Raw genomic sequence first — 26,102 nt, 5'->3', positions numbered from 1 at the left:
TAAACCAGGGCACAGAATATCTGACTCTGGTCTTTATAATACTTAATGAAGATGAGATTGGACTTTTTCCTTGGCAGGAAAAATAGAGATGAGACACTGGGAACCCATGGGCAGCCTTCCAGTTCAACCCAAAGTAAATCTTACTGCAAAAGCCTCATGCATTTTCTGTGACTCCATAAAAGAATACCATTTCCACTGCAACAAAGGGATTGGGTTCTTCATCATTACTGGAGTTGGATAAGTACTTGTTTATCTAATTCTAAGTTCTTATCCACTTCTGAGATTCTAAAAGTTATTTATGGTAACAGTGGGAATAAAAGCAAGTGATGGTGTCATAAGGGGAACTAGAATCCTTGAACTTTTTATTTTAAAAAAATTATTGGCTGCATTTCAAGAAACAACTGCTTCAGAGACATTTTCTATTGGAGAGGAAGTAAATAGTCTCTGAAAGATCCTCAGTCTTTGTGAAGAACTGATGGTTACCTAATGAATCTACAATTCTACATTGTAGAATTCCACATTCTACAATGTGGAAACCAGCAGTCAAGATCATTTAAGGTCAAAGTGCAATGCATGAAATGAGCTCCATGTATTGTTATTTGTTCCCATGCCTGAATTCACTCATACATGGAGTTGTTTTATGTACATACTAAGAACTGAGTAAAGCACAGCTTGAGCCATGACCTGTTCCTGGAACAGGTATCTGTGTGCTTGTCTGCCTGAAGATTTTATCTCCGTGTTTATTTTGTCACTCAGTAAGTCTGAGCTCCTGCTGTGCCAGGCACCATGCTAAGTGTTAAAGATATGGCAGTGCACAAATTAGACACAATTCCACTCACTGAGCTCACAGCATAGAGTGTGAGACAGACATTTAGTTTAAAAATCACACAAGTAAATGAACAATAATAAACTGCATGAGTCTTAAGGGGAAAAAGAAAGAAAGAATAGAACAGGAAACCAAATTTTCTCTTTCAGGGAGCTCCTCCGAGGAAGTGTAACTTAAGCTTAGACCTAAGATGACCAGAAGTTCACCAGGCAAAGTGTTAAGGAGAGCTTCTCAGTTTAAGGAAAGAGCATGTGTAAAGCACCTGAGACAAAAAGAGATTTAGCGCATTTTGTGAATGTAAATAGTGTGATCAGCAAAGGAAGATGTTTAAGAGGCAGGCAGGGGTGAGATCATGCATAGCTTGGATGCTATGGTAATAACTTTGCATTTTATACTAATGCAAAAGGTGAGAAATAGATCTGATCTGTATTTTTACAGATCACTTTGGCTGCACTGAGAATATACCAGGAGGACAATAATGGAAGTGGTAGACCAGTTAGGAGCTATTGTAGATGGGAGATAATGGAGGCTTGGATTAAGGTGGAAATAGAAGCAGAAAAGAATAAATAAATGTGAGGTACAGTTTGGAAGTAGAATCAATAGGACTTGAAGGTAGACTAAATTATGGATGTGAGGGAGAGCAAGATATTATGTATAATTCTCAAGTTTTTGGCTTGGCCAACAGGGTCAATTCATTATGTGCTATTTACTGAGTACAGAAGCAAAGTGGGATGCAATCAAGAATTTTAGTGCCAGTGTATTGGTGATAATACAACTAAAATGTGTGTGTGTGTGAGAGACATCTTTTTTCTAGAAGTGTAGAATAAAATATGAAAAGAAGAAAGTAAAAATTGGGGTAAAGGAGGCAAGTTGAATAGATAGAAAATAAAATTCCCAAAGGGGCAATAGAGGGTGGGGGTTGGAGACTGATGAATAGCAGGATCAGGGGATATAATTTGGAAAAGAAATATTTGACATTATATTGTAATTTTTTAATTTAGGAAAAAAAACCCTATGTTTATAATACAAATTACAAAAAGTGAACTGAAAAGAATCATATCTGGTAGGTCCACACAAAAGGTAGACTGTATCATCTGCTTATCGGCTTTAGGGAGTTTTTAGGAAGGGATGCATCAACATCCCCAGGGGAATGCTAGAGATGTTTATGTTCATCTAAAACGATCACAGGTTAAAAAAAAGGTCCATTGACACTGAACCAGAAGAAGGGAGATGAGAAGGCAGGATAAAAATAGAGACAGGAGAGAAAAAGAGAAATGGGTGGAGAATTTTTCCAGCAAGCAAAGACATCTCTGCCATCATGCCTGTGCCAATGCAGGTGCTAATGGTCACCTGGGTTTGAATCCCAGCGCTGCCACTTATTAGTGGATAATCTTGGGCATTTGGGGTAACTTCTCAAGCCTTAATTTTCTTATTTTTAAAATGCCAGTGTTGACAGCATCTACTTCATAAGGTGATTGTGAGGGTTACAAGAAATATCTTACACAAAGTGCTTAACAAGATGCCTGGCACAGGGAAGAGCTCAGTCGATGTCAATTCCCTTTATGTAGCTGACTATAGAGGCATAATCACTAGAAAGGGGTTGAGGTGTGTGTATCTTCTCACTCCCCTATAACTATGGTGACTTTGTACTCAGGTTCAAAACTGGATAGTTAACTGTATAAAAAACTAGTTTTAATGATTTGCTGAAAATATAGGAGGATATGATTAATATTTATAAAGTATTCTAAAGCATTAGTAGGATTTAATTGTTACAAATTAGTGAAAATGCCCCATCTGATTACATAGCCAAAAATAGGTCTTCTAATTTATTTCTAGAAATGTTAGATATAATTTAAAATTTACTATTTAACTTGCCAGGAAGGTCAGTAATTGACTTCTAAACTCATTGTTTGAAAATACCAAAAACCTAGAGATAATGTTCTGATACATCCATTTTCACTTTGAATTATTATAAAATCTATATTCCCTAAAAATATCGTGAAGACATAAAAATATTCTATCTGAAAACATAACTATGTAAGCCACAACTGAGATCTCACAATTGAGATCTCTCCATTCAAAATGAATTGGAACTACCTTACAGAGTACTGAATTCTCTTCCTTTCTGACTCTCTTTGTTTTCTGTCTTTGGTTACTATGTAAAAATGAAGATTTATTATTTACCATAGATATGCTTTAGAATATGAATGCAAAATTATATCCATCCTTTAGTTTTATAAAATTTTGTTGGCCCTGGCTGGTTGGCTCAGTGGTAGAGCATTAGCCTGGCATGTGGATGTCCTGGGTTTGATTCCCAGTCAGAGCACACAGGAGAAGCACCCATCTGCTTCACCACCCCTCACCCTCTTGCTTTTCTTTCTCTCTTTTCTCCTCTGGCAGCCATGGCTCGATTGGAGTGAGTTGGCCTCAGGAGCTGAGGATGGCTCCATGGCCTCCACTTCAGGCGCTAAGAAGGGCTCAGTTGCTGAGCAATGGAATAACACCCCTGAGTGGGCTTGCTGGGTGGATCCCAGTTGGGGTGCATGTGGGAGTCTGTCTATCTGCCTCCCCTCCTCCTCACACTGAATAAAAAATTTTTTGTTTATGAAATTGTGGAAGGACTCAAAAAATTCTAAGATCAAATCTGGAATCCACACTTATTGGCATATCATACTGAAGGCAATGCCTTAACTTCTTTAAACTAAAAAAAAAATATATATATATATGTATATATATATGGAGTAACTAAATAAGAGAAGATATATAATCACTTTGCTTGATAACATACTGTGAAGGTTTAAGATGCTATTCTTTGTGGTAGAACCAGCTAATTATGTAGTTTTGGACAAGTTGTTTAGTACCCCCTAAAGTCAGTTAAATGATGGCACCAATTTAATATTTTAGTTATAACTAAATATTTAGTAAATTATTAACTAAATATTTTAACTAAAATATTAAATGTTGATAATAGTATCTACTTCTTAGGCTATGTTATGCCTGGAGCATAGTAACTGTTTATTAAATGTTATCCAAAAATATACTCAATAAATGTTCTGTTTCATCCGTCTGATCGAGGGAGAAAGTGCTGCTTAAATTTCAAATATAATTCTTCTGGAAAAATATAACTAATACTTGATTAAAAATGCATGGGAACCAAGAACATTGGAGCATCATGTGAGCATGTCTGAGTGCTCTGTGAACACATCAGGAAAAAAACAAGCAATGTTCTTAATTTCTCCCATTGCACCAAAGGAGCAGGACATCTGTCCACCTTGTGGAACAGGTCTAGTGCAGGACAAGTTAGCAGAGACAGATTATACCCATTCATTCATTGTGGAAGCACATGCAATTCGAGAAGATGAAGTGAGGAAGCGCATGCAGTACCTGGTCATCTCAGGGTCAGGGAGCAGGCCTAGGTGATAGTGGGGGTAGGGAGCTGAGAGAAGGAAGCTTTTGTCACACTCAATGGGGGAATAGTGCCTGGGAGAAGGAGGCTTATCACACAGTTTGTTCACAGTGCTGTAAACAGGTTCCGGAGGCCTGGTGATACAAGAGGAAGAGAGAGAGATGCATGGTTAGCACACATACTGGACAACTGTGCACCTAGTAGCATTTCACCATATGCAAAAGTAGAAATCCAAACCAATGGGATTGGCTTGAGTTAAGAGTCTTCATAGAAAACAGGATGTCTGGTTAGAAATTGGAACTTTGGCTCATATTTGGCATGACTAAAATTCATAGGATACTTCTGTAGTATCATAATCAACCTATTAATGTCTGCCTCTTTGGAGAATCCAGTCTGAAATGCCACACTCTGGGATCCTCTGACATGGCTCCTTTGAAAACTTCAGTCTCACCTTAAATGCGTACTTCAGAGCCGTCTGTTTTCTGACCACTGTGGCCAGGACACCCTGTGTCACAGGTTTTTCAAAGCACCTATTTCACTTCATAATTTTTTTCTCCACATGAAACCATCTTTTTTGTTTGTTTTGTTTAATTTATTATTGTCCCTGTCACTACACCATAAATTTAAGGAGGACAGAGATTTCATTTGTTTTGTTAGCCACTAAAACAGAGTCTGGATACAGTACACATTCCATAAATATTTATCAAATGTCTGCATGAATAAATATATGAATACAACTTTTCACATATATTACAATTTCTTTTGGGGGTGGTATTGGCCTTACCTAGGCATCTATTCGCTTATATGGACAGTTCCTCTAAATATTTATTTGTAGAGTACCCCCAACAGTTGATTTCAGAGAATTTACTAAAAATAGGATACTCATTTAGTAAAATTTCTATTAAATGAATTAATCTAGGGATACTGACACATGATCTAAAATAGCAATATTTTATAGTTATTACTCACAATGATACATAGTACAATCAAATAAATTTTACCTATAATTTTTGGTCAAAGAACCATGGACCATAAAATCCTTGGCTATTAAAAAGAAATCGTATGGCTCTATCCCTGTCCTTTAACATATCCAAAATTGCTACCAATATCTTCCCTTTAAGGTAAGAATTGAAAGGTATAAATTTAAATGGAAGAACTCTCTAGCAGACTGGGCCACAGAGCCAGGAAGGGTAAGTTGACTGGGAAGATAAGGAGCAGGTCAGGACCCGCTGGGGCTACAAGACTCCTGAGGCATCAAGTGGTGGCCACATGCCTGAGCAGAGGCACAGGACGTGTATGACAAACTCAGTGAGGGCGCAGTCCATGTTTCAGTTGCTCCAACCCCCAACATGAACCCTAGTGTATAACAGGTGCTCAATCAATGCTTCCTGAACCAATGGAGGAAGGGGGGCAGGGAGGAAAAGAGAATAAGCAAAGTACTAAAAGAAAAATTTACCTAATGTAAAATATTATCATGAGCCAGTCACGGCTTAGCCACACTGTTGAGAGTATTAGATTCTTCCCTAACACAAAGCTTTCCAACACACAAAAAGAGATGCTTTGATCTGTTTATTGTGTACAACACTGTAGAAGGGCTGAGGATTGGGAAGGAGAAATTCAGAGTCCTATTTTGTCCTCCAGAATAATTATGTCAGTGGTAAAATGAGGTACTTTACAACAGAGTAGACTTATTTTATCCCAGTGGCTAATACGGTAACATTTGCAAGACAAATTTAAGGTTTCTCAAATAAGATAACCAAAATTGTTCTGATTTTATGGAAGTTGGCATATATTTAGTGAAGATGAGTACTCTGTTTTCAGAAAAACCTAGCAAGTTTGTAAATTTGTTTATCAGTTATGCAAACATACAATTTATAATGGTCAACACCAATCTTTAATAAATGCAGCTGCAAAATCATTCTTACAAAATGTTTTTCAAACCAGTTTTTATAAATAAATTACTTTGTATGAAATGATGTAAAAGGAAAGATACTTTCAGTTAGCTATTGAAATATATCTTTCAAAACAGTCAGATTAGGATACTATTTTTGATCTGTGGGGAGTGTGTTTTCACTTTGTTGAGATATTTCACTTTATGAAGATACGTGCACTTTTCTCATGATCTTGGCCACAGAAAGACCCACAATGCTAATCAGATGAAAAAAGTCACATTGGGAGATGACGGTCTTTGTTGCACCTAAAATGTGGTTGTCCACACAAAAATTCAGTTGGAAAAGGGCTTTGTATTAATGAGCTGCATAAATACCAATTAAATAAGAAATGAGGGGGAAGGTACAAGATCTATGGGAATTGTTCTGGGTTGGTTATCCCAAGAGGACCTGATATCATGCTTCTATTTTCCATCCTGAGATGTGAATTGCCTCCCAAACACCTATGTGCTCCTTTTTGCTTGGCAATAGAAACCTAGTTTTCCACTTGTCACTTTTCCTGTAGTAATACATTTTATAAAGTACTATTTTACATATAGGGTAGAGCAAAATTAGGTTTACAATTGTTCATACACAATTTTGCTCTCTCCTACTTTCTCCCTCTGCTGACCTGGAATCCATATATGATGGCTGGAGCTTCAGTGGTTATGTTGGACCATGAGGCAACCTTGAGAATAAAAACAGTGGAACTATCAACAGTGGAACATTATGTCAGAGCCTGTGTCACTGAAGATACAGAGTGACACTATACCACTTCTGGACTATTTACCTCTGTATTTTTTAATGTAGAATAAAAATAGACTACATTGTTTAAGCTAGTGTCATTGTTTTTTGGTCTACAAACAGGACCTCATTTTAACAGATTTACTCTGACAAAATGTAAGACAAATAATCAAATACAAAAAAATCACTACAGATAGGGCCTGTACATTTAATTATGCTGCAGGTGCATCTAACACGTTCTGTATACACAAAAAAAATAAATAAAAAACATACTTTTGTCTGGCTATAAAATTAAATTCTGTGACTCTTTAGAGAACTCACTGCATCTTTATTTAAAAATATTACCTGTATAAAATGGTAGCTAATTGAAACTGCTAGCACAGAGCCTAAGAATAGAGGAACTGATGACTTCCTTTGGGACATAAAACATTTTCATATTGATGTCATTTCAGTAACACTGTACTTTCTGCCTAGGAGGGCTGATTCAATTTTCTGAGTGTGATGTTGACTCGACAGACCAAAAAAATGATGTTACCAATTTTCCCCTAGTCCTTTTACCACAGTAGCACTATATTCTGAGACAAATTATCAGAATCAAAGATACCTAATACATACTTTAAGAAAAAAAAATATCCTACTTGTATTGTACTTAACTAAATCAAGGGAAAAAAATTTTACTCTCTAAACACTCCCATAAATTCAAGACAAAAAAAAATGGAGTTCTGAGGATGACGTTAGAGTAATGGAGTGGTAGGAAGTGATACCGATAAATCTCCCCCAAAACTCAACAAGATCTTCAACCAGAAACAGAAAAACCTATCCTTGGAGCCTCCGGATGCTTCGCAATACACCCGAAGGTATGGTCGAGTGAAAAATTGGCTAAATATATAACCAAACCCCGAAGGAAATAGGGAGTAAGAAATGCTCCACCTTCCTCACTAACCTAAACAGGGCAGCTCTCTCTGGTAACTGTGAATATAGAAACTGAGGTGGGCAAAGGGGGATGAATAGATCCAGGCCGCGGCACAAACGGCCGAACCAGGCTGTGGCACGGAGATCCAAGCCGAGGAAAAACTGATCCTGTGGCAACCCGGGCAATACAAGCTAACACTCGCACCAAACCCAAACAAAGAAAGACAAGCAGGGCAGCCATTTTCCCCGATCCCCTGGTCGGTGCACGCAGATAGTGGGCGAGAGATTTCTTCCTAAGCCCCGGGAGTGGGTGCCCGTGTTACCCCACAGAGAGGCAGAGTCAGAAGCCTTTCTGTGGACCGAAAGCAGAATCTCTGGGCAGCTTCAGCACCCTGGGAAAGCCGCGCAGGGGAGGGAGCGAGAAATAATTCCAACAGTGGAAATTTTCTGTGCTGGTGGGGGTTTCACTCAGAGGGAAACGCGGCCGGCCTCATATCCTGGTCTGCGCGTGCAGATAGTGAGTGAGAGATTCCTCTGAGTGCCTTGGCAGTGAGCGCCCATGTTATCGCACAGAGGGGCAGAGTCAGGGGCCTTTGTGTGGGCCAAAGCGGAATCTCGGGCCGCCCCAGCGCCTTGCAAAAGCCGCGCACGGGGACGGAGCGAGAGCCAATTCCAACCCTGCAACTTTTCCATGCGGTTGGGGGTTTCACTCAGAGCGTGAGACTGCTGGTCGGATATCCTGGTCTGTGCACGCAGATAGTGAGTGAGAGTTTCCTCCAAGCGCCCCGGAAGTGGGCGCCCGCCTGTGTTACCGGACAGAGTGGCAGAGCCAGAGGTCTTTGAGTGGGTGGAAAGCCTGCCTGATTATGGTAGCAGCTCTGACGGACTGAACCTTACCCAGAGCCCTGTGCTGACTGGAAATAGAGTGGGGAGTTGCCAGCTCTTTGAGCCTCTTACTATCCAGGCAGAGGCAGCGGCAACTCCATAGCTGGATTATCAGGCTACTAATTGAGGAAGGAAAGACTAGGAGAAAGGCTCCAGGAACACGAACTCTCTCACTGTCGGAGCCTATAAATGCTAATGAGCCTCGACTGCCAACGAGACTAAAGCACAATACATGACATTGCCATAGAGACTTATCAACTGCAATCCTCTACCTGAGCGTGCCAAAGGGGCAGAACCCGGGATAGAGAGTCACCGACCAGGAAGAGGGAGAGAAAAGAAAAAGCAAGAAGATAACCTCTCAAAATCAAGAATAATCTGCAGACTTTATAACCTATCCCATTTTATTATATTTGTTTGTTTGTTTCTCTTATCTTCATTCTTGATACTTTTATTCCTCCTCCAATTTGGCCGATTAACTCTCTGCCGGTCTTATTCTCTCCTCTCCTTGAACTACACTACCCATAAGTGTTACATCTCCCATTACCTTTTCTTTCCTCTTCCTTTCTCTCTATGAGGGTTGCACTCCAAAACCCTTAACTCTCTCTCTCTCTCTCTCTCTCTTTCCTTTCTTTTTTCTTCTTTTAGTGGTTCCCTCTTTTTTTCTCTCTCTCTCTTTCTTTTCTCCCTCTATATTAGTTTCTTCCTTTCTCCTTTACATCTCCTCTCATTCAAACCTCAATAACAAACAAATTATCTTATCTGGGACTCAAACTTATGTTTGTGGCATTTGGGGGGGGGGTTACTTCACCTTTTTAACTCACTAGCAGTGCTCCCATCCCTGGCTCTCCATTTTATCTAGTTCTTGTTCCACTAAATACAATAGTAATTTTTAAATTTGTCCTCCCATTTTTCTGTTTTCCTCTTATTCCTCTCATCATAACTCTTAGACAACCAACACCTAAAAGCAAATCATTTTATTCTTGACCCAAATTTTTTCCTTATTTGCTTTTTCTGGGTCCATACCCCCCCTTTTTTTCTGTTTTTTTCTTCTTTTTTTTTCTTTTTTTTGCCCCTTTATTACTTTTCCCCAATTCAGGCCCTCCATCACAGGCATTGTTTGTTATAATTCACAGTTCACCACAAGATTTTCTCAAAAAAGAGGGGAGAGGAGAGGAAAGGAAAAAAGGAGGGGAGGAATAATTTCCTTTTTTAAAAATTTTTTATTTTATTTTATTTTTCTTTATTTCATTATTAATTTTTTTTAAAAAAAACTTCGATTTTTTATTTTTTATTTTTTTAACTTTTTATTTTTTATTAAATCTCATTAATACTATCAACAAAACCACCCTCAGATGCCATTAAGGAAGAGAAAATCGAATATATTGGATACAAAAGAAAGAGAGGTAACACAACTAGATGAGGAAAAATCTATGGAGAAAAAATTTAATATATTGGAAACCTTGGAGCTAAATGACAGAGAATTCAAGATAGAAATCCTAAAAATCCTCTGAGATATACAAGAAAACACAGAAAGGCAATTTAGGGAGCTCAGAAAACAACTCAATGAACATAAAGAATATATGTCCAAGGAAATTGAAACTATAAAAACAAATCAAACAGAGATGAAAAACTCAATTCACGAGCTGAAAAATGAAGTAACAAGCTTAGCTAATAGAACAGGTCAGATAGAAGAGAGGATTAGTAAAATAGAAGACAAGCAACTTGAGGCACAACAGAGAGAAGAAGAAAGAGACTCAAAAATAAAAAAAAATGAGATAGCCCTACAAGAATTATCTGACTCTATCAAAAAGAATAACATAAGAATAATAGGTATATCAGAGGGAGAAGACAGAGAAAATGGAAGGGAGAACATACTCAAACAAATAATAGATGAGAAGTTCCCAAGCCTGTGGAAAGAACTAAAGCCTCAAGTTCAAGAAGCAAACAGAACTCCGAGTTTTCTAAACCCCAACAAACCTACTCCAAGGCATATCATAATGAAATTGACACAAACCAACAGCAAAGAAAAAATTCTCAAGGCAGCCAGGGAAAAGAAGAATACAACATATAAAGGAGGGCCCATTAGATTATCATCAGATTTCTCAGCAGAAACTCTACAAGCTAGAAGACAGTGGACCCCAATATTTGAAGTCCTGAAAGAGAGGAACTTTCAGCCACAAATACTATACCCATCAAAGCTATCCTTCAAATATGAAGGAGAAATAAAAACATTCACAGATACAGAAAAGATGAGGGAATTTATCATCAGAAAACCCCCACTCCAGGAATTACTAAAGGGGGTTTTCCAACCAGATACAAAGAACAAAAAAAAAAAAAAACAGAGCCACAAGTAAAAGCTCCAAGAAGAACACAATAAAACCAAATTTAAACTGTGACAACAACAAAAAGAAAGAGGGGGAGAAGATGGAGATTAACAGTAGCAAAGGACGATGGAGTGCAAAAGTATTCACAAAATAGTTCGCTACAATGAACAGGGTAGGGACCCTTTTCATTACTCAAAGGTAACCACCACTGAAAAAACCACCACAGAAGCACATGAAATAAAAAAGATAGCAACAGAGGAAAGATGTATGGAATACAACCAAATAAAAACAAAAGATAGAAAAACGAAAGAGAAGGATCAAACAAGACACAAAACTAACAGAAAGCAAGATATAAAATGGCAATAGGGAACTCACAAGTATCAATAATTATACTAAAAGTAAACGGATTAAACTCACCAATAAAAAGGCACAGAGTAGCAGAATGGATTAAAAAAGAAAATCCAACTGTATGCTGCCTACAGGAAACTCATCTAAGTAACAAGGATAGAAACAAATTCAAAGTGAAAGGCTGGAAAACAATACTCCAAGCAAATAACATCCAAAAAAAAGCAGGTGTAGCAATATTCATATCGGATAATGCTGACTACAAGACAGGAAAAGTACTCAGAGACAAAAATGGCCATTTCATAATGGCTAAGGGGACACTTAATCAAGAAGACATAACAATTCTTAATATATATGCACCAAACCAAGGAGCACCAAAATATATAAGACAGCTACTTATTGATCTTAAAACAATAACTGACAAAAATACAATCATACTTGGAGACCTCAATACACCGCTGACGGCTCTAGATCGGTCATCCAAACAGAGAATCAACAAAGACATAGTGGCCTTAAACAAAACACTAGAGCACCTGGATATGATAGACATCTACAGGACATTTCATCCCAAAGTGACTGAGTATACATTTTTCTCCAGTGTACATGGATCATTCTCAAGAATTGACCATATGTTGGGCCACAAAAACAACATCAGCAAATTCAGAAAAATTGAAGTTGTACCAAGCATATTTTCTGATCATAAAGCCTTGAAACTAGAATTCAACTGCATAAAAGAGGAAAAAAATCCCACAAAAATGTGGAAACTAAACAACATACTTTTAAAAAATGAATGGGTCAAAGAAGAAATAAGTGAAGAGATCAAAAGATATATACAGACTAATGAAAATGAAAATACGACATATCAGAATCTATGGGATGCAGCAAAAGCAGTGATATGAGGGAAGTTCATATCACTTCAGGCATATATGAACAAACAAGAGAGAACCCAAGTGAACCACTTAACTTCCCACCTTAAAGAACTAGAAAAAGAAGAATGAAGACAACCCAAAACCAGCCGAAGAAAGAAGATAATAAAAATCAGAGCAGAAATAAATGAATTAGAGAACAGAAAAACTATAGAAAAAATTAATAGAACAAGGAGCTGGTTCTATGAAAAGATCAACAAAATTGACAAACCCTTGGCAAGACTTACCAAGGAAAAAAGAGAAAGAACTCATATAAACAAAATCCAAAACGAAAGAGGAGAAATCACCACGGACACCGTAGATATACAAAGAATTATTGTAGAATACTATGAAAAACTTTATGCCACTAAATTCAACAACCTAGAAGAAATGGATAAATTCCTAGAAAAATACAACCTTCCTAGACTGAGTCAAGAAGAAGCAGAAAGCCTAAACAGACCTATCAGTAGAGAAAAAATAGAAAAAACCATTAAAAACCTCCCCAAAAATAAAAGTCCAGGCCCTGACGGCTATACCAGTGAATTTTATCAAACATTCAAAGAAGATTTGGTTCCTATTCTACTCAAAGTCTTCCAAAAAATTGAAGAAGAAGCAGTATTTCCAAACACATTTTATGAGGCCAACATAACCCTCATAGCAAAACCAGGCAAGGATGGCACAAAAAAAGAAAACTACAGACCAATATCTCTAATGAATACAGATGCTAAAATACTAAATAAAATACTAGCAAATCGAATACAACAACATATTAAAAAAATAATACATCATGATCAAGTGGGATTCATCCCAGAATCTCAAGGATGGTTCAACATACGTAAAACGGTTAACGTAATACACCATATCAACAAAACAAAGAACAAACACCACATGATCTTATCAATAGACGCAGAAAAGGCTTTCGATAAAATACAACACAATTTTATGTTTAAGACTCTCAACAAAATGGGTATAGAAGGAAAATATCTCAACATGATAAAGGCCATATATGATAAACCATCAGCTAACATCATATTAAATGGCACTAAACTGAAGGCTTTCCCCCTTAAATCAGGAACAAGACAGGGTTGTCCACTCTCTCCACTCTTATTTAATGTGGTACTAGAGGTTCTAGCCAGAGCAATCAGACAAGACAAAGAAATAAAAGGCATCCATATTGGAAAAGAAGAAGTAAAGGTATCACTTTTTGCAGATGATATGATCCTATACATCGAAAACCCCAAAGAATCCACAAAAAGACTACTAGAAACAATAAGCCAATACAGTAAGGTCGCAGGATACAAAAGTAACATACAGAAGTCAATAGCCTTTCTATATGCCAACAATGAAACAATTGAGAATGAACTCAAAAGAATAATCCCTTTCACGATTGCAACAAAAAAAATAAAATACTTAGGAATAAACATAACAAAGAATGTAAAGGAGTTATATAATGAAAACTATAAACCATTGTTAAGGGAAATCGAAAAGGATATAATGAGATGGAAGAATATACCTTGTTCTTGGCTAGGAAGAATAAATATAATCAAGATGGCTATATTACCCAAAGCAATATACAAATTTAATGCAATTCCCATCAAACTTACAATGACGTTTTTTAAAGAAATAGAGCAAAAAATCATCAGATTTATATGGAACTATAAAAAACCCCGAATAGCCAAAGCAATCCTAAAGAAAAAGAATGAAGCTGGGGGCATTACAATACCTGACTTCAAACTCTATTATAGGGCCACGACAATCAAAACAGCATGGTATTGGCAGAAAAATAGACACTCAGACCAATGGAACAGAATAGAAAACCCAGAAATAAAACCACATATATATAGTCAAATAATTTTTGATAAAGAGGCCAACAACACACAATGGAGAAAAGAAAGCCTCTTCAATAAATGGTGCTGGGAAAACTGGAAAGCCACATGCAAAAGAATGAAACTGGACTACAGTCTCTCCCCCTGTACAAAAATTAACTCAAAATGGATCAAAGATCTAAACATAAGACCTGAAACAATTAAGTACATAGAAGAAGACATAGGTACTCAACTCATGGACCTGGGTTTTAAAGAGCATTTTATGAATTTGACTCCAATGGCAAGAGAAGTGAAGGCAAAAATTAATGAATGGGACTACATCTGACTAAGAAGATTTGCTCAGGAAGAGAAACTGATAACAAAATAAACAGAAAGCCAACTAAATGGGAAATGATATTTTCAAACAACAGCTCAGATAAGGGCCTAATATCCAAAATATACAAAGAACTCATAAAACTCAACAACAAACAAACAAACAATCCAATAAAAAAATGGGAAGAGGATATGAACAGACACTTCTCCCAGGAAGAAATACAAATGGCCAACAGATATATGAAAAGATACTCATCTTCTTTAGCTATTAGAGAAATGCAAATCAAAACGGCAATGAGATACCACCTCACACCTGTTAGATTAGCTATTATTAGCAAGACAGGTAATAGCAAATGTTGGAGAGGCTGTGGAGAAAAAGGAACCCTCATATACTGTTGGTGGGAATGTAAAGTAGTACAGCCATTATGGAAGAAAGTATGGTGGTTCCTCAAAAAACTGAAAATAGAACTACCTTATGACCCAGCAATTCCTCTACTGGGTATATACCCCCAAAACTCAGAAACACTGATAAATAAAGACACATGCAGCCCCATGTTTATTGCAGCATTGTTTACAGTGGCCAGGACATGGAAACAACCAAAAATCCCGTCAATAGATGACTGGATAAAGAAGATGTGGCACATATACACTATGGAATATTACTCAGCCATAAGAAATGATGACATCGGAACATTTACAGCAAAATGGTGTGGATCTTGATAACATGATACGAAGCGAAATAAGTAAATCAGAAAAAACCAGGAACTGCATTATTCCATACGTAGGTGGGACATAAAAGTGAAACTAAGAGACATTGATAAGAGTGTGGTGGTTACGGGGGGGAGGGGGGAATGGGAGAGGCACAAAGAAAACAAGATAGAAGGTGACAGAGGACAATCTAACTTTGGGTGATGGGTATGCAACATAATTGAAAGACAAGATAACCTGGACTTGTTATCTTTGAATATATGTATCCTGATTTATTGATGTCGCCCCATTAAAAAAAATAAAATTATTATAAAGTAAAAAAAAAATGGAGTTCTGTGCATTACACACTGTTGAACTCTTGAGACTTTTGACTATGTCTTTTGGACTCATGTTATGGGTGTAATATTATTTTATGACTCATGTAGTTAGTAGATTTGAAATTTGAAGGAAGCTTAAATATATTAGATTTTAGAAAGAGGCCCTTATTTCTTTGCCTACAGTCATATCCAGAATTGTTTCAAAGTGGATTTGATTCCTCATGATTCATTCATGGCCTTATCAATGCAGAGATGCACTACTCATATTACAGGATCATTTTTACCTGTCATTTATTTAGTCTTTTATTCTTTCCCTATTTGTTCACATGTCATTTTGTACAATCACTGGCTAAAGAGTAGATATATCAAATCCAGTTCCTTTTCTTGAGAGAACACTTGATATTTCAGAAGATAGGTAGGTAAAAAACATAAAAACACTCGACAAACATGATTAACCTTTTTGCAATAATGACAATGTCCACTTGCAACCAAACAGCTAAATTAAAAATGCCAATGATAATAATGAAGCAGCATAGGCCCTGACCAGGTCGCTTAGTGGATAAAGCATTGTTACAGCATACTGAGGCTGTGGGTTCAATCCCCATTCAGGGCACATATGAGAAGCAATCAGTGAGTACACAACTAAATGGAAAAACTAAGTGGAACAATAAGATGATCTCTCTCTCTCTCTCTCTCTCTCTTTCTCTCTCCCTGTCCTCCTCCCTCCCTCTTTCTCAAAATCAATGGAAAAACTAAAAGAATGAAACAAAAATACAGCATGGTATCAGTAGAAAACACAACAGAGCAATGAAGGAGAAGAGACAGCCCAGAAACAAACCCACATGTATATGGGTAATTTTTTACAAAGGAGCTAAAATGCACAATGGAAGAATTAAAAGCCATTTCAGTTAATGATGCTGGGAAAATTGGAAAGCCACAGGCAAAAGCATAAAACTAGACTGTTACTATACACAACAATTAACTCAAAATGAATCAAAATCCTAAATATAAGACCTGAAACAAAAAGTACAGAGAGAAAAACATAGGTAATAAACTTATGAACCTTGGTCTTAGAGAAGATTTTATGAATTTGACCTTAAATGCAAGGGAAGTAAAAGTAAACATAAATGAATGGGACTATATCAAACTAAAAAGCTTCTTTCTGCACAGCAAAAGAAACTGTCACCAAATAAAGTCAACCAACTGAATGGGAGAAGATATTTGCAAACAACACCTTTGATAAAGGATTAATATCCAACATATATAAAGAACTCATACAATGCAACAACAATAAAACAAACAATCCCATTAAAAATGGTCAGCGGGCCTGAATAGACACTTTTCCCAAGAAGACATACAAATGGTCAACAGATATTTAAAAAGATGCTCAACTTCATTAGCTACTAGGGGAATGCAAATCAAAACCACAATGAGATACCATCTCACACCTTTTAGAATGGCTATTATCAATAAGACAAGTAATAACAAGTGTTGGAGAGGTTGTAGAGAAAACCCTCATGCACTGCTGGTGGGCATGTAAACTGGTATAGTCACTATGAAATAAGGTTGGAGGTTCCTCAAAAAATTAAGACTAGAGTTACCATATGAGACAGCAATCCCTCTTCTGGGTATATACCTGAAAATTTGAAGACATTTATTCATAAAGATAAATATACTTCCATATAGACTGCAGCATTATTCATGGTGGCCAAGACATAGAAACAACCAAAATGTCTTTCAGTAGAGGATTGGATAAAGTATATGTGGCACATGTATACAATGGAATACTACTCAGTCGTAAGATGAAATACTGACATTGACAACAGGAATGGATCTTGAGAATATCATGGTAAGCACAGTAAGTCAAGAACCACATGATTTTACTCATATGTGGATATAAAACCGAAGCAACAATAAATAAAAAAGACAAAAATGCATAAACATAAACAACAGTATGATGCTTTCAGAGGGAAAGAGGGATGGGGGACGTGTAAAGGGAGTCAAATACATGACAGAAGAAGACTTGACTTGGGGTGGTAAATATACAATACAATATAAAGATAATATATTATAGAATTGTACACTTGAAACCTATAGAATTTTATTAACCAATGTTACCCCAATAAATTTAATAAAATTAAAAAATGCCAGTGAGAATCTCCTTTCAAGTGGCATAAAATGGTGTTCATATTTGAAGACTTGTCTGCTAGTTTTGTTACGGTCCTAGAATTCTAGCATAAATTATGTACTATATATATTGTGCTACAATATCCAGTAAGTACTACAACAAGTTACAGTCTGAACACAGAGAATGGCATATAGTTGGTACTTGAGGAATATTCCTTTGAATGAATAGATAATATTTTTTAAATTTTTACTTTTTATGATTCTCCTTTGAGAGAAAACAAAAAGGAAGCCTTATGTTATTTTGAATGTCTTAACAAGGCTTAAAATTTTTACACCATCATTAATTCTCACAGATTTTACAAAAACACAGAAACCCCAGGGTTTTCAAAGAACTGACACTTTAAGAACTTAGTGTGCCTAGTTTGTCCACTTTCAGAGGAATGGACTTCATGTATGTGCAAGTCTGGCCATAGCAACGCCTGCCCCAGTTCCTGTGAGAGTCACCCAGGGGCCCTGGCTCCTCAAAAACTTCCCAGCCTTGAGTCCCAGAAAGAAGGCCTAAGCCAGCACTCAGCATTCTTAGTAATTCCCTGCATTTTTTTTTCTCTGTGACCTGTCTGACAGACAGAGAAGTAATGCCAACTTATAAGCTGTCACTGGGATCTGGGTGGCAGAAACAGATGCCACCATCACCTCAGTAAATAAGTGCCATGGGAAGTGACTCTCAGCCGAGTGAATCAGCCAGTCAAAATTTAAAGGGCCTGTTTATCCTGTTCCAAACCTCCAGAATCTCCTAGGTCAGAAGTAATGAATTTTGAAATCCAGTCTGGGGTACCTACTCTCTCTCTTCACTCTGTGGATGCCCTTAGAAGAGAGAAAAAGTAGGTACAGGTTTTAGTTTAATCTTTAAGGAAATTTATAAACAAATAATTTATTTCATCCACTTATCAGGGGCCAGAGATAAATGGCTCTGTAGTCTTCAGTGCTGATCCATCAGCATATATTTGCATATCTATGGGTTTATAACTACAGGCTCTTACTGCATATAATTAGCACACCCTGGCCTTGGTGATCTCTCTCTTCTCTGAACTCCATTAGCACGTGCTATTCTGTTTCCACAGCATTGTCTATTGCTAGTTCATGATGCTGGTGAATTGCAAAGATGTGCTTCATCTGATCCTATTATGCAACTGTCCCTTCTCAATTGCCCCACTTGACTCCAACCCAACTCAGTCCTCCCCCAGCCAAAGTTTCTTAGACTAGAGTTGAGCCCCTGATGCTGCAAACATGACATGTATGGGTAACAGGGTTAAAAAAAAAAAGCCGGTAGCATAAGAAAAAGACAGATACATACAGGTAGCTGTAGCTGTGTCCACTAATAATAAAGAACCAGAGTGAAACTCTTCCAAATTTTGTTGCTAAAGTGTCTAGAGGTTCCTTGAATCTAGAATAACAATCTGTATTCATTCTTTTTTTTTATTTATTTTTTTTATTTTTTTTATAGGGACAGAGAGAGAGTCAGAGAGAGGGATAGATAGGGACAGACAGACAAGAACGGAGAGAGATGAGAAGCATCAATCATCAGTTTTTCATTGGGACTCCTTAGTTGTTCATTGATTGTTTTCTCATATGTGCCTTGACCGTGGGCCTTCAGCAGACCGAGTAACCCCTTGCTCGAGCCAGCGACCTTGGGTCCAAGCTGGTGAGCTTTTTTTGGCTCAAGCCAGATGAGCCCGCGCTCAAGCTGGCAACCTCGGGGTCTCGAACCTGGGTCCTTCCACATCCTAGTCTGACGCTCTATTCACTGCGCCACCACCTGGTCAGGCTGTATTCATTCTTTAAGGGGCTATTATGGCTCATGCTATGGAATTTCTCTGTTGGTTTCCATATGACATTAACTATATAATGAAAATAAACCACCATCTACCACCCTATTCCTTTACAGGAGCTTAGGTCAGATCTCGTGTATGCAATCAATAGAGTAAAAATAAAACAGGCACTCTGTTTTTGCTGTCTGTTTCAGACCACCTCAACTAGACTATGCTGCTCAAAGGCAAAAGACAAAACCTTAGACCCCTATGCAATCCCATAGTATCTGAATCCTGTCTTTAGAATTCTGATATTCTGACCATTATGAATTATTTTGTATTACTTCTCCTATCTAGAATGTTAAAATAAAATATTAGTTTCTTAACTACTGGGTTATTTGATGCCCCTTAAATTCTGTGCCTGCCATGCTGAACTCACTCACCTCACCTTAATACCATAGATCAGTGATTCTCAAACTTTTTGAAGTTGGGGTGCATTTAAAATCCTACAAATAATTGTAGGTGCACTATATACAAATTTCTGAGAAATATGTTATAATAATTAAGTCAAATATTAAAGAAAAAATATAATGTCCAAGCATGCTTTTATGGTAATTAATGAAATAAATACGACAACATTAAATTTATTTTGACATTCAGAAAATTTTCAGCCCTGGCCGTTTGGCTCAGTGGTAGAGCGTCGGCCTGGTGTGCAGAAGTCCCGGGTTTGATTCCCGGCCAGGGCCCACAGGAGAAGCACCCATCTGCTTCTCCAACCCTCCCCCTCTCCTTCCTTCCTCTCTGTCTCTCTCTTCCCCTCGCACAGCCAAGGCTCCGTTGGAGCAAAGATGGCCCGGGCGCTGGGGATGGCACCTTGGCCTCTGCCCCAGGCACTAGAGTGGCTCTAGTCACAACAAAGCGACGCCCCGGAGGGGCAGAGCTTCGCCCCCTGGTGGGCAGAGCCTCGCCCTCTGGTGGGCGTGCTGGGTGGATCCCGGTTGGGTGCATGTGGGAGTCTGTCTGACTGTCTCTCCCTGTTTCTAGCTTCAGAAAAATACAAAAAAAAAAAAAAAAAAAAAAAAAGAAAAATTTCATGTTATATTTTTTGAGTTATGTTTTTTAGAATTTGTAAAAAAGAGGAGTTAAAAGATAAAAAAATGACAAAAAGTTATCTTTTTTTATTTTTATTTATTCATTTTAGAGAGGAGAGAGAGAGAGAGAAGGGGGAGGAGCAGGAAGCATCAACTCCCATATGTGCCTTGACCAGGCGAGCCCAGGGTCTCGAACCAGCAACCTCAGCATTTCCAGATTGAAGCTTTATCCATTGCGCCACCACAGGTCAGGCCAAAAAGTTATCTTTTTATATATATAGATACATTCTTAGTAAGATTTAGTGAATTTGGCAGGTCCCAGCACAAATGTGTTTTTTCATTCTTGTTTTTATGAGAAACATGAGCCTAACGTGTCCTAGCGATTTTTTCAATGTTTGGGCATATATTTGAAAGGCAAACTCTCATTTCCTCATCAATACATTAAAGAATTTTTCTCTTTTTACTCTTATTTGTATTGAGTGCAGAAAACCCTTACCATACATATCATCTTAACTTTACACCAAACAAAGGATAGAAGAAACTTGCCTCCAGTCTTTCTGGGGAACATGGGGAGTAGTGTAAACAATCCAGCACCACAGCTTAACAGCCTTTTGCAACCTAATCAGGCAGGTGAGGTGGGGGTTAGACAGACTGTCAGCTTACAGCCAATTCCCCACACCTCTGTCCCCCCAAAAATCTAAACTCTAAAAACCTTGTTGTTTTGGTCCCCAACAGGCACATATTTCTCTGGAATACCATAGGGCACACCTGAAAATCTTCTAGGGTGCACCAGTGAGCCCTGGCACACACTTTGAGAACCACTGCCATAGATAATAAATGTCTAACATGATGAGGAGGAGGAGGAGGAGGATGATGATGATAATGATGATGGTGGTGGTGATTGTAAATATTCATCTGTGGAGGACCTGAAGATACAAGGTCACGGAAACATGACGCCCTTCTCTTAGAGGTAACAGTAAGAGTGACTCACACTTTATTGAGTTTTTCTATAAAGTAACTCACTGTTATTGAATCCTTCCACTAAAGGGACTTCTCTGAAAGCCCATGGGCAGTCTCAGGCAGGACCCTCACATCAATGTACTGTCCTGTCTGGCTCTTTCTTTTCTAGACTACTAGCTTACAGGGGATCAGAACCAAAGCTCATTCATCTCCATTTCCCCACGCCTTTCCTTAATACAAGAATGTCTGAATGAAGCACAACCATAAAAAAGAAATAGAGTTGTATTAGGAAAAGTGACCAGTACTTTTTATTCTCTGTTGCTGAGCTAGAACTGAAATGGAGAAACTAAAATTGCAATAGGAAGGATTTGGGTTATATATATATAAGGTCTACCGGAAAGTTCTGTCCATTTTTGGAATAAAACAAAATACAAATTTTTCTTACCGTCAATAAACTTTATTAAATAATATAATTGCCATTATTATTAATGATTTCTTGCCAGCGTGAGGGCAATTTGTATATCCCATTTTTGAAAAATGTTTTTCATCTTTTGATGCAAAAAATTGAACCAGTGCTTGTTTGATATCTTCTTCATTTTTGAATTTTTTGCCCTTCAAAAAATTTTGTAAGGACAAAAACAAGTGATAGTTGGAGGGTGCTAAATCCAGGGAATATGGTGGATGTGACAGACATGCTTCTGTACCATTTCTTGCTTGTTGAAATTCATAAAAATTACAGTGGCGTAAATGAACTTTATCAGTAGCCATGGGTACACTATCGCTTCACACATAAGACTAACATGAATCAACTTTGTTTTAGTTAATTTGCTACGTCAGTATGTATACATTAAGTGATAAAAATAGAGAGGCACACATGCGCCAAATAAACATGTGCTTACGTGTCAAAACTTGTGATAGAAAAGGACAGAACTTTCTGGTAGACCTTATATATTTGTATGCCTTTGACCATAAGACTCTCTGTCTTACACACTGACATGGCTGAATCTGTAAAGCATCCAGATTCTCCAGCCCTCATCCTTCTGTGGTCTTCCTTAGCTCCCAAATCAGGAAGGGAACATCTAGCTCCATGCTCCTACATAAGCAGAAGGACATAGAACCAAACTATATTAATGGTGGCAGCTGGATGCCAATGGCTTGGATCCCCAAGCTTCTAGTATATTGTCTGACATAAGTCAGAAGGAACGGGGTTTAATGTTAGAAGGGTGCCTCATGCTCCTCATTATAAATAATACACTGTTTTTGGGCCAAGGATGTGGAGAAGTAAGCATAAGAGGATTGAATTCCAGGCCTGAGATAATAGATGTGAAGACCAGAACCTTGGGCAGTAACTAGGGGATAAAAGGGGATATGGAACTAGGTTTTAAACTATAAGGCTCAACATGTAACTCTGACATTAAAATGATAAGGATTAAGAAAGAGGCTGACTTCTCTTACACTGAACTTGAAGCAGGAAAGTGTTAGTCATTTGATGAAGGTGCTATTAGAAACTTAAAAGTATAATATAGAGAAATCTGAGGAATGGATTTATTTGTAAGAAACCCCTTCATCACCTTAATTCTAAGCACCATCAGATTGGGCTTCCAAGGACTTCCACTAGGGCCCTTGGAGTATATCCCTATTTGCACCATACTCACTTAACTTTGCCAAAACTTAACTCCTACATTTTAGAGGTATTTAAAAGTTTCCTTTGTCTATCAGCAAAGTTGCATATTGTAATATTATACACAGAAGTAAATTATTACGAAACAGGGCTAGGTTTGAATTCTGGCTCTTCCAAACTCTACCCTGTGTGATCTGCTGTTTCTGAACTTCTCTGAGCCTCTGTCTCAGCATCTGTAGAGTGGGGACAGTAATATTGGCCTCAGGGCGGTTGGTGCTTGACACTCACTGTGAGCTCACCAAATGCCATTAGTTTTACTCTCAGGCACTCATGCTCACAGGTATGGAGAGCCGCTGAGAAGGTTGTTCCCTAAGGCAGTTCATACATTAACACTTTAATGTCACATGGATTCCCTAAAAGAAGGCTGAACAAAGTAAGTAACAATCAGTGGTGTTTAGTATCTTAAAAAACACTGCAAAATGGTTTTTCCTAAAGCCTCACTTTTGTTCCCCATGTTGAAGAGGTAATTGATCCTCTATCATAACCCTGGATGTTGATGTTGCTCCATTTCTCCAAACTCTTCAATTCTTTCTATTGCCTCTAATAAGGTATCATCCCCAACTCCAATCTCTAATTTGGGCCTGCACCTTCACAGGTATGGAGTCATATCAAATTGTTGAGCCATGCGTAATTTGCTATTAATGATAGTCTATGCACTTTAATCTATAAATATTTACTCTTTAAAGATATAAATTAGGATTGATTTACCATTTCCTCTATCTAAACATCACTCTCAATTATATTTTGCTGTGTTTGCTTAGAGAGGAGAAAAATGGCAGAGTGAGTGCTGCACCACATGAAGTCATTTTAAAGTTTGAATTATTAAGGTGCTTTATTTTCTCCAAGAATGTTTGGGTTTCAACAAAATTAGGTCCTGTCATGACAGTGAGTTATAAACGGTTCATGGCTTATTTTATTAGAATAAGAAGTTAAAAGTCACTGACCTTGGCAATGATGAGTATAACAGGTTTATTTCCAAAGTAGGGATGACCATACATTGGTAGTGGCTGTATGTCCAGCTACACTAATATTTTATGACATTCTGAAAGATGTTTCAACAATATTATCCAAGACACATAAAGTCAGTATTATGGCTACATCCAGACCTTTAAGACAATATGTCCTATCATAGTGTTTAAACTAATATTTTTACAAAACTAGTTTTATTTATTTATTTATTTATTTATTTATTTATTTATTTATTTTATTTTTTATTATTATTATTTTTTGTATTTTTCTGAAGCTGGAAACGGGGAGAGACAGTCAGACAGACTCCCGCATGTGCCCAACCGGGATCCACCCGGCACGCCCACCAGGGGGCGACGCTCTGCCCACTAGGGGGCGATGCTCTGCCCCTCCAGGGTGTTGCTCTGTTGTGACCAGAGCCACTCTAGCACCTGGGGCAGAGGCCAAGGAGCCATCCCCAGTGCCCGGGCCATCTTTTCCAATGGAGCCTCACTGCGGGAGGGGAAGAAAGAGACAGAGAGGAAGGAGAGGGGGAGGGGTGGAGAAGCAGATGGGTGCTTCTCCTGTGTGCCCTGGCTGGGAATCGAACCTGGGACTTCTGCATGCCAGGCCAACGCTCTACCACTGAGCCAACCGGCCAGGGCAAAACTAGTTTTAAAGAGTTGTTTGGCCTGACCAGGTGGTGACACAGTCAATAGAGCATCTGCCTAGGACACTGAAGACCCAGGTTCGAAACCCCAACGTCACTGGCTTGAGCGCAGGCTCACCAGCTTGAGTGCAGTTTGCTGGCTTAAGTGTGGGATCATAGACATGACTCCATGGTTGCTGCCTTGAGCCCACAGGTCACTGGCTTGAGCCCAAGGTGGCTGGCTTGAGCAAGGGGTCACTGGCTCAGATGAAGCCTCTTGTTCAAGGCACATATAAGAAAGCAATCAACAAACAACTAAGGTGCCGCAACTATGAGTTGATGCTTCTCACTCCTCTCCCTTCCTGTCTCTCTTTCTCGCTAAAAAAGAAAAAGAAAGGTGTTTTGTTTTTTTTTGTTTTCACTTTTTTACTGGGCTCATAGGCTATAATATAAATCTGTGAAACAAGCATGTTGATAGTTTTCTAGTATCTTTATGGAAAAGAAATTTTTAAGCAAAAATGAAAACACATAAAAGAAGATTTGACTACATAAAAATTTAAAACCACTGAAGTGAATAACCTCATAAACAAGCAACAAGCTGGAGAAACATCTGCTCAAATATATTTATCAATATTTTAAAGATGCTCTTACAATTCAATATGCAAAACCATACATTTTTCATAGAAAATAGGCAAAAGCAGTTAGCATCCAATCACAAAAGAACAAACACAAATGACAGATCGACACACAATATAAATGTTTAACTTCACTAGAAATACAAGTCCTACAAGGTAAATGATATATCCTCTTTTCCTGTTAAAAATAAAAAGAATTTTAAATTGATAAATCACAATTTAGTTGTGGTGTGGTGAGATAGACATTTAAATTGCTGGCCTATGGAATGGTCTTTACAACGTTTTAATAAAGCAATCTGACAACATAGTTCAGGAGTTGAGAAGTAATCCTTCTCTTCAGTTCAGTAATTCTACCACTAGTGTGCAATCCTAAAATGAAAATAAAAAACATGGACCAACTTTTCCACAGAAAGTCACTGTGATCTGTTATGAGAGCAAAACAGAACAAGTCAAAATAAAACAATCAGAATGTCCAACAAAGAGACAAAGGTATAGAGCATAAATTATATCAATTATATCCATGAAGTTAATATTCATAAATACTTCAATGATATAGGAAAATACTTTTACAATGTTGAATACACTGGAGTACAAAATTGTATGTGAGGCTAGGGGAGTAGTGGGAGGTGTGAAAGCACCAAATTTTGTTACTATTTGGGAAAGGGACCAAAATATGGAAAACATTACAAAGGCTCCCAAAAGAAGATCCAAAGCTTAATATCTCCCCAGGGTTTCTTTCTGTTCATTATGTGAAAGAAAATACAGTGG

At 37.8% G+C, this 26,102-nt stretch overlaps 1 protein-coding gene across 13 annotated transcripts in view; it reads right to left on the bottom strand.

Annotated features, from left to right (window-relative positions):
- The window catches only part of DLG2 (discs large MAGUK scaffold protein 2), a 2,196,962-nt gene that overhangs the window by 471,273 nt on the left and 1,699,587 nt on the right, over window positions 1–26,102 (bottom strand). For 8 of the 13 annotated variants that reach the window (XM_066248982.1, XM_066249020.1, XM_066249039.1 and 5 more), the window contains one exon: window positions 4,211–4,366. The exons of the other annotated variants lie outside the window; for them this stretch is intronic. In XM_066248982.1, coding sequence (XP_066105079.1) covers window positions 4,211–4,366 — 156 coding nt within the window. The remainder of the gene's footprint in view (window positions 1–4,210; window positions 4,367–26,102) is intronic. 13 annotated transcript variants of the gene reach the window in all.

Source organism: Saccopteryx bilineata, chromosome 1 (genome assembly GCF_036850765.1).
Source record: "Saccopteryx bilineata isolate mSacBil1 chromosome 1, mSacBil1_pri_phased_curated, whole genome shotgun sequence".
Lineage (NCBI taxonomy): Eukaryota > Metazoa > Chordata > Mammalia > Chiroptera > Emballonuridae > Saccopteryx > Saccopteryx bilineata.
The sequence above is the reverse complement of the archived record's forward strand: the minus strand, read 5'-3'. Positions and strand labels throughout refer to the sequence as shown.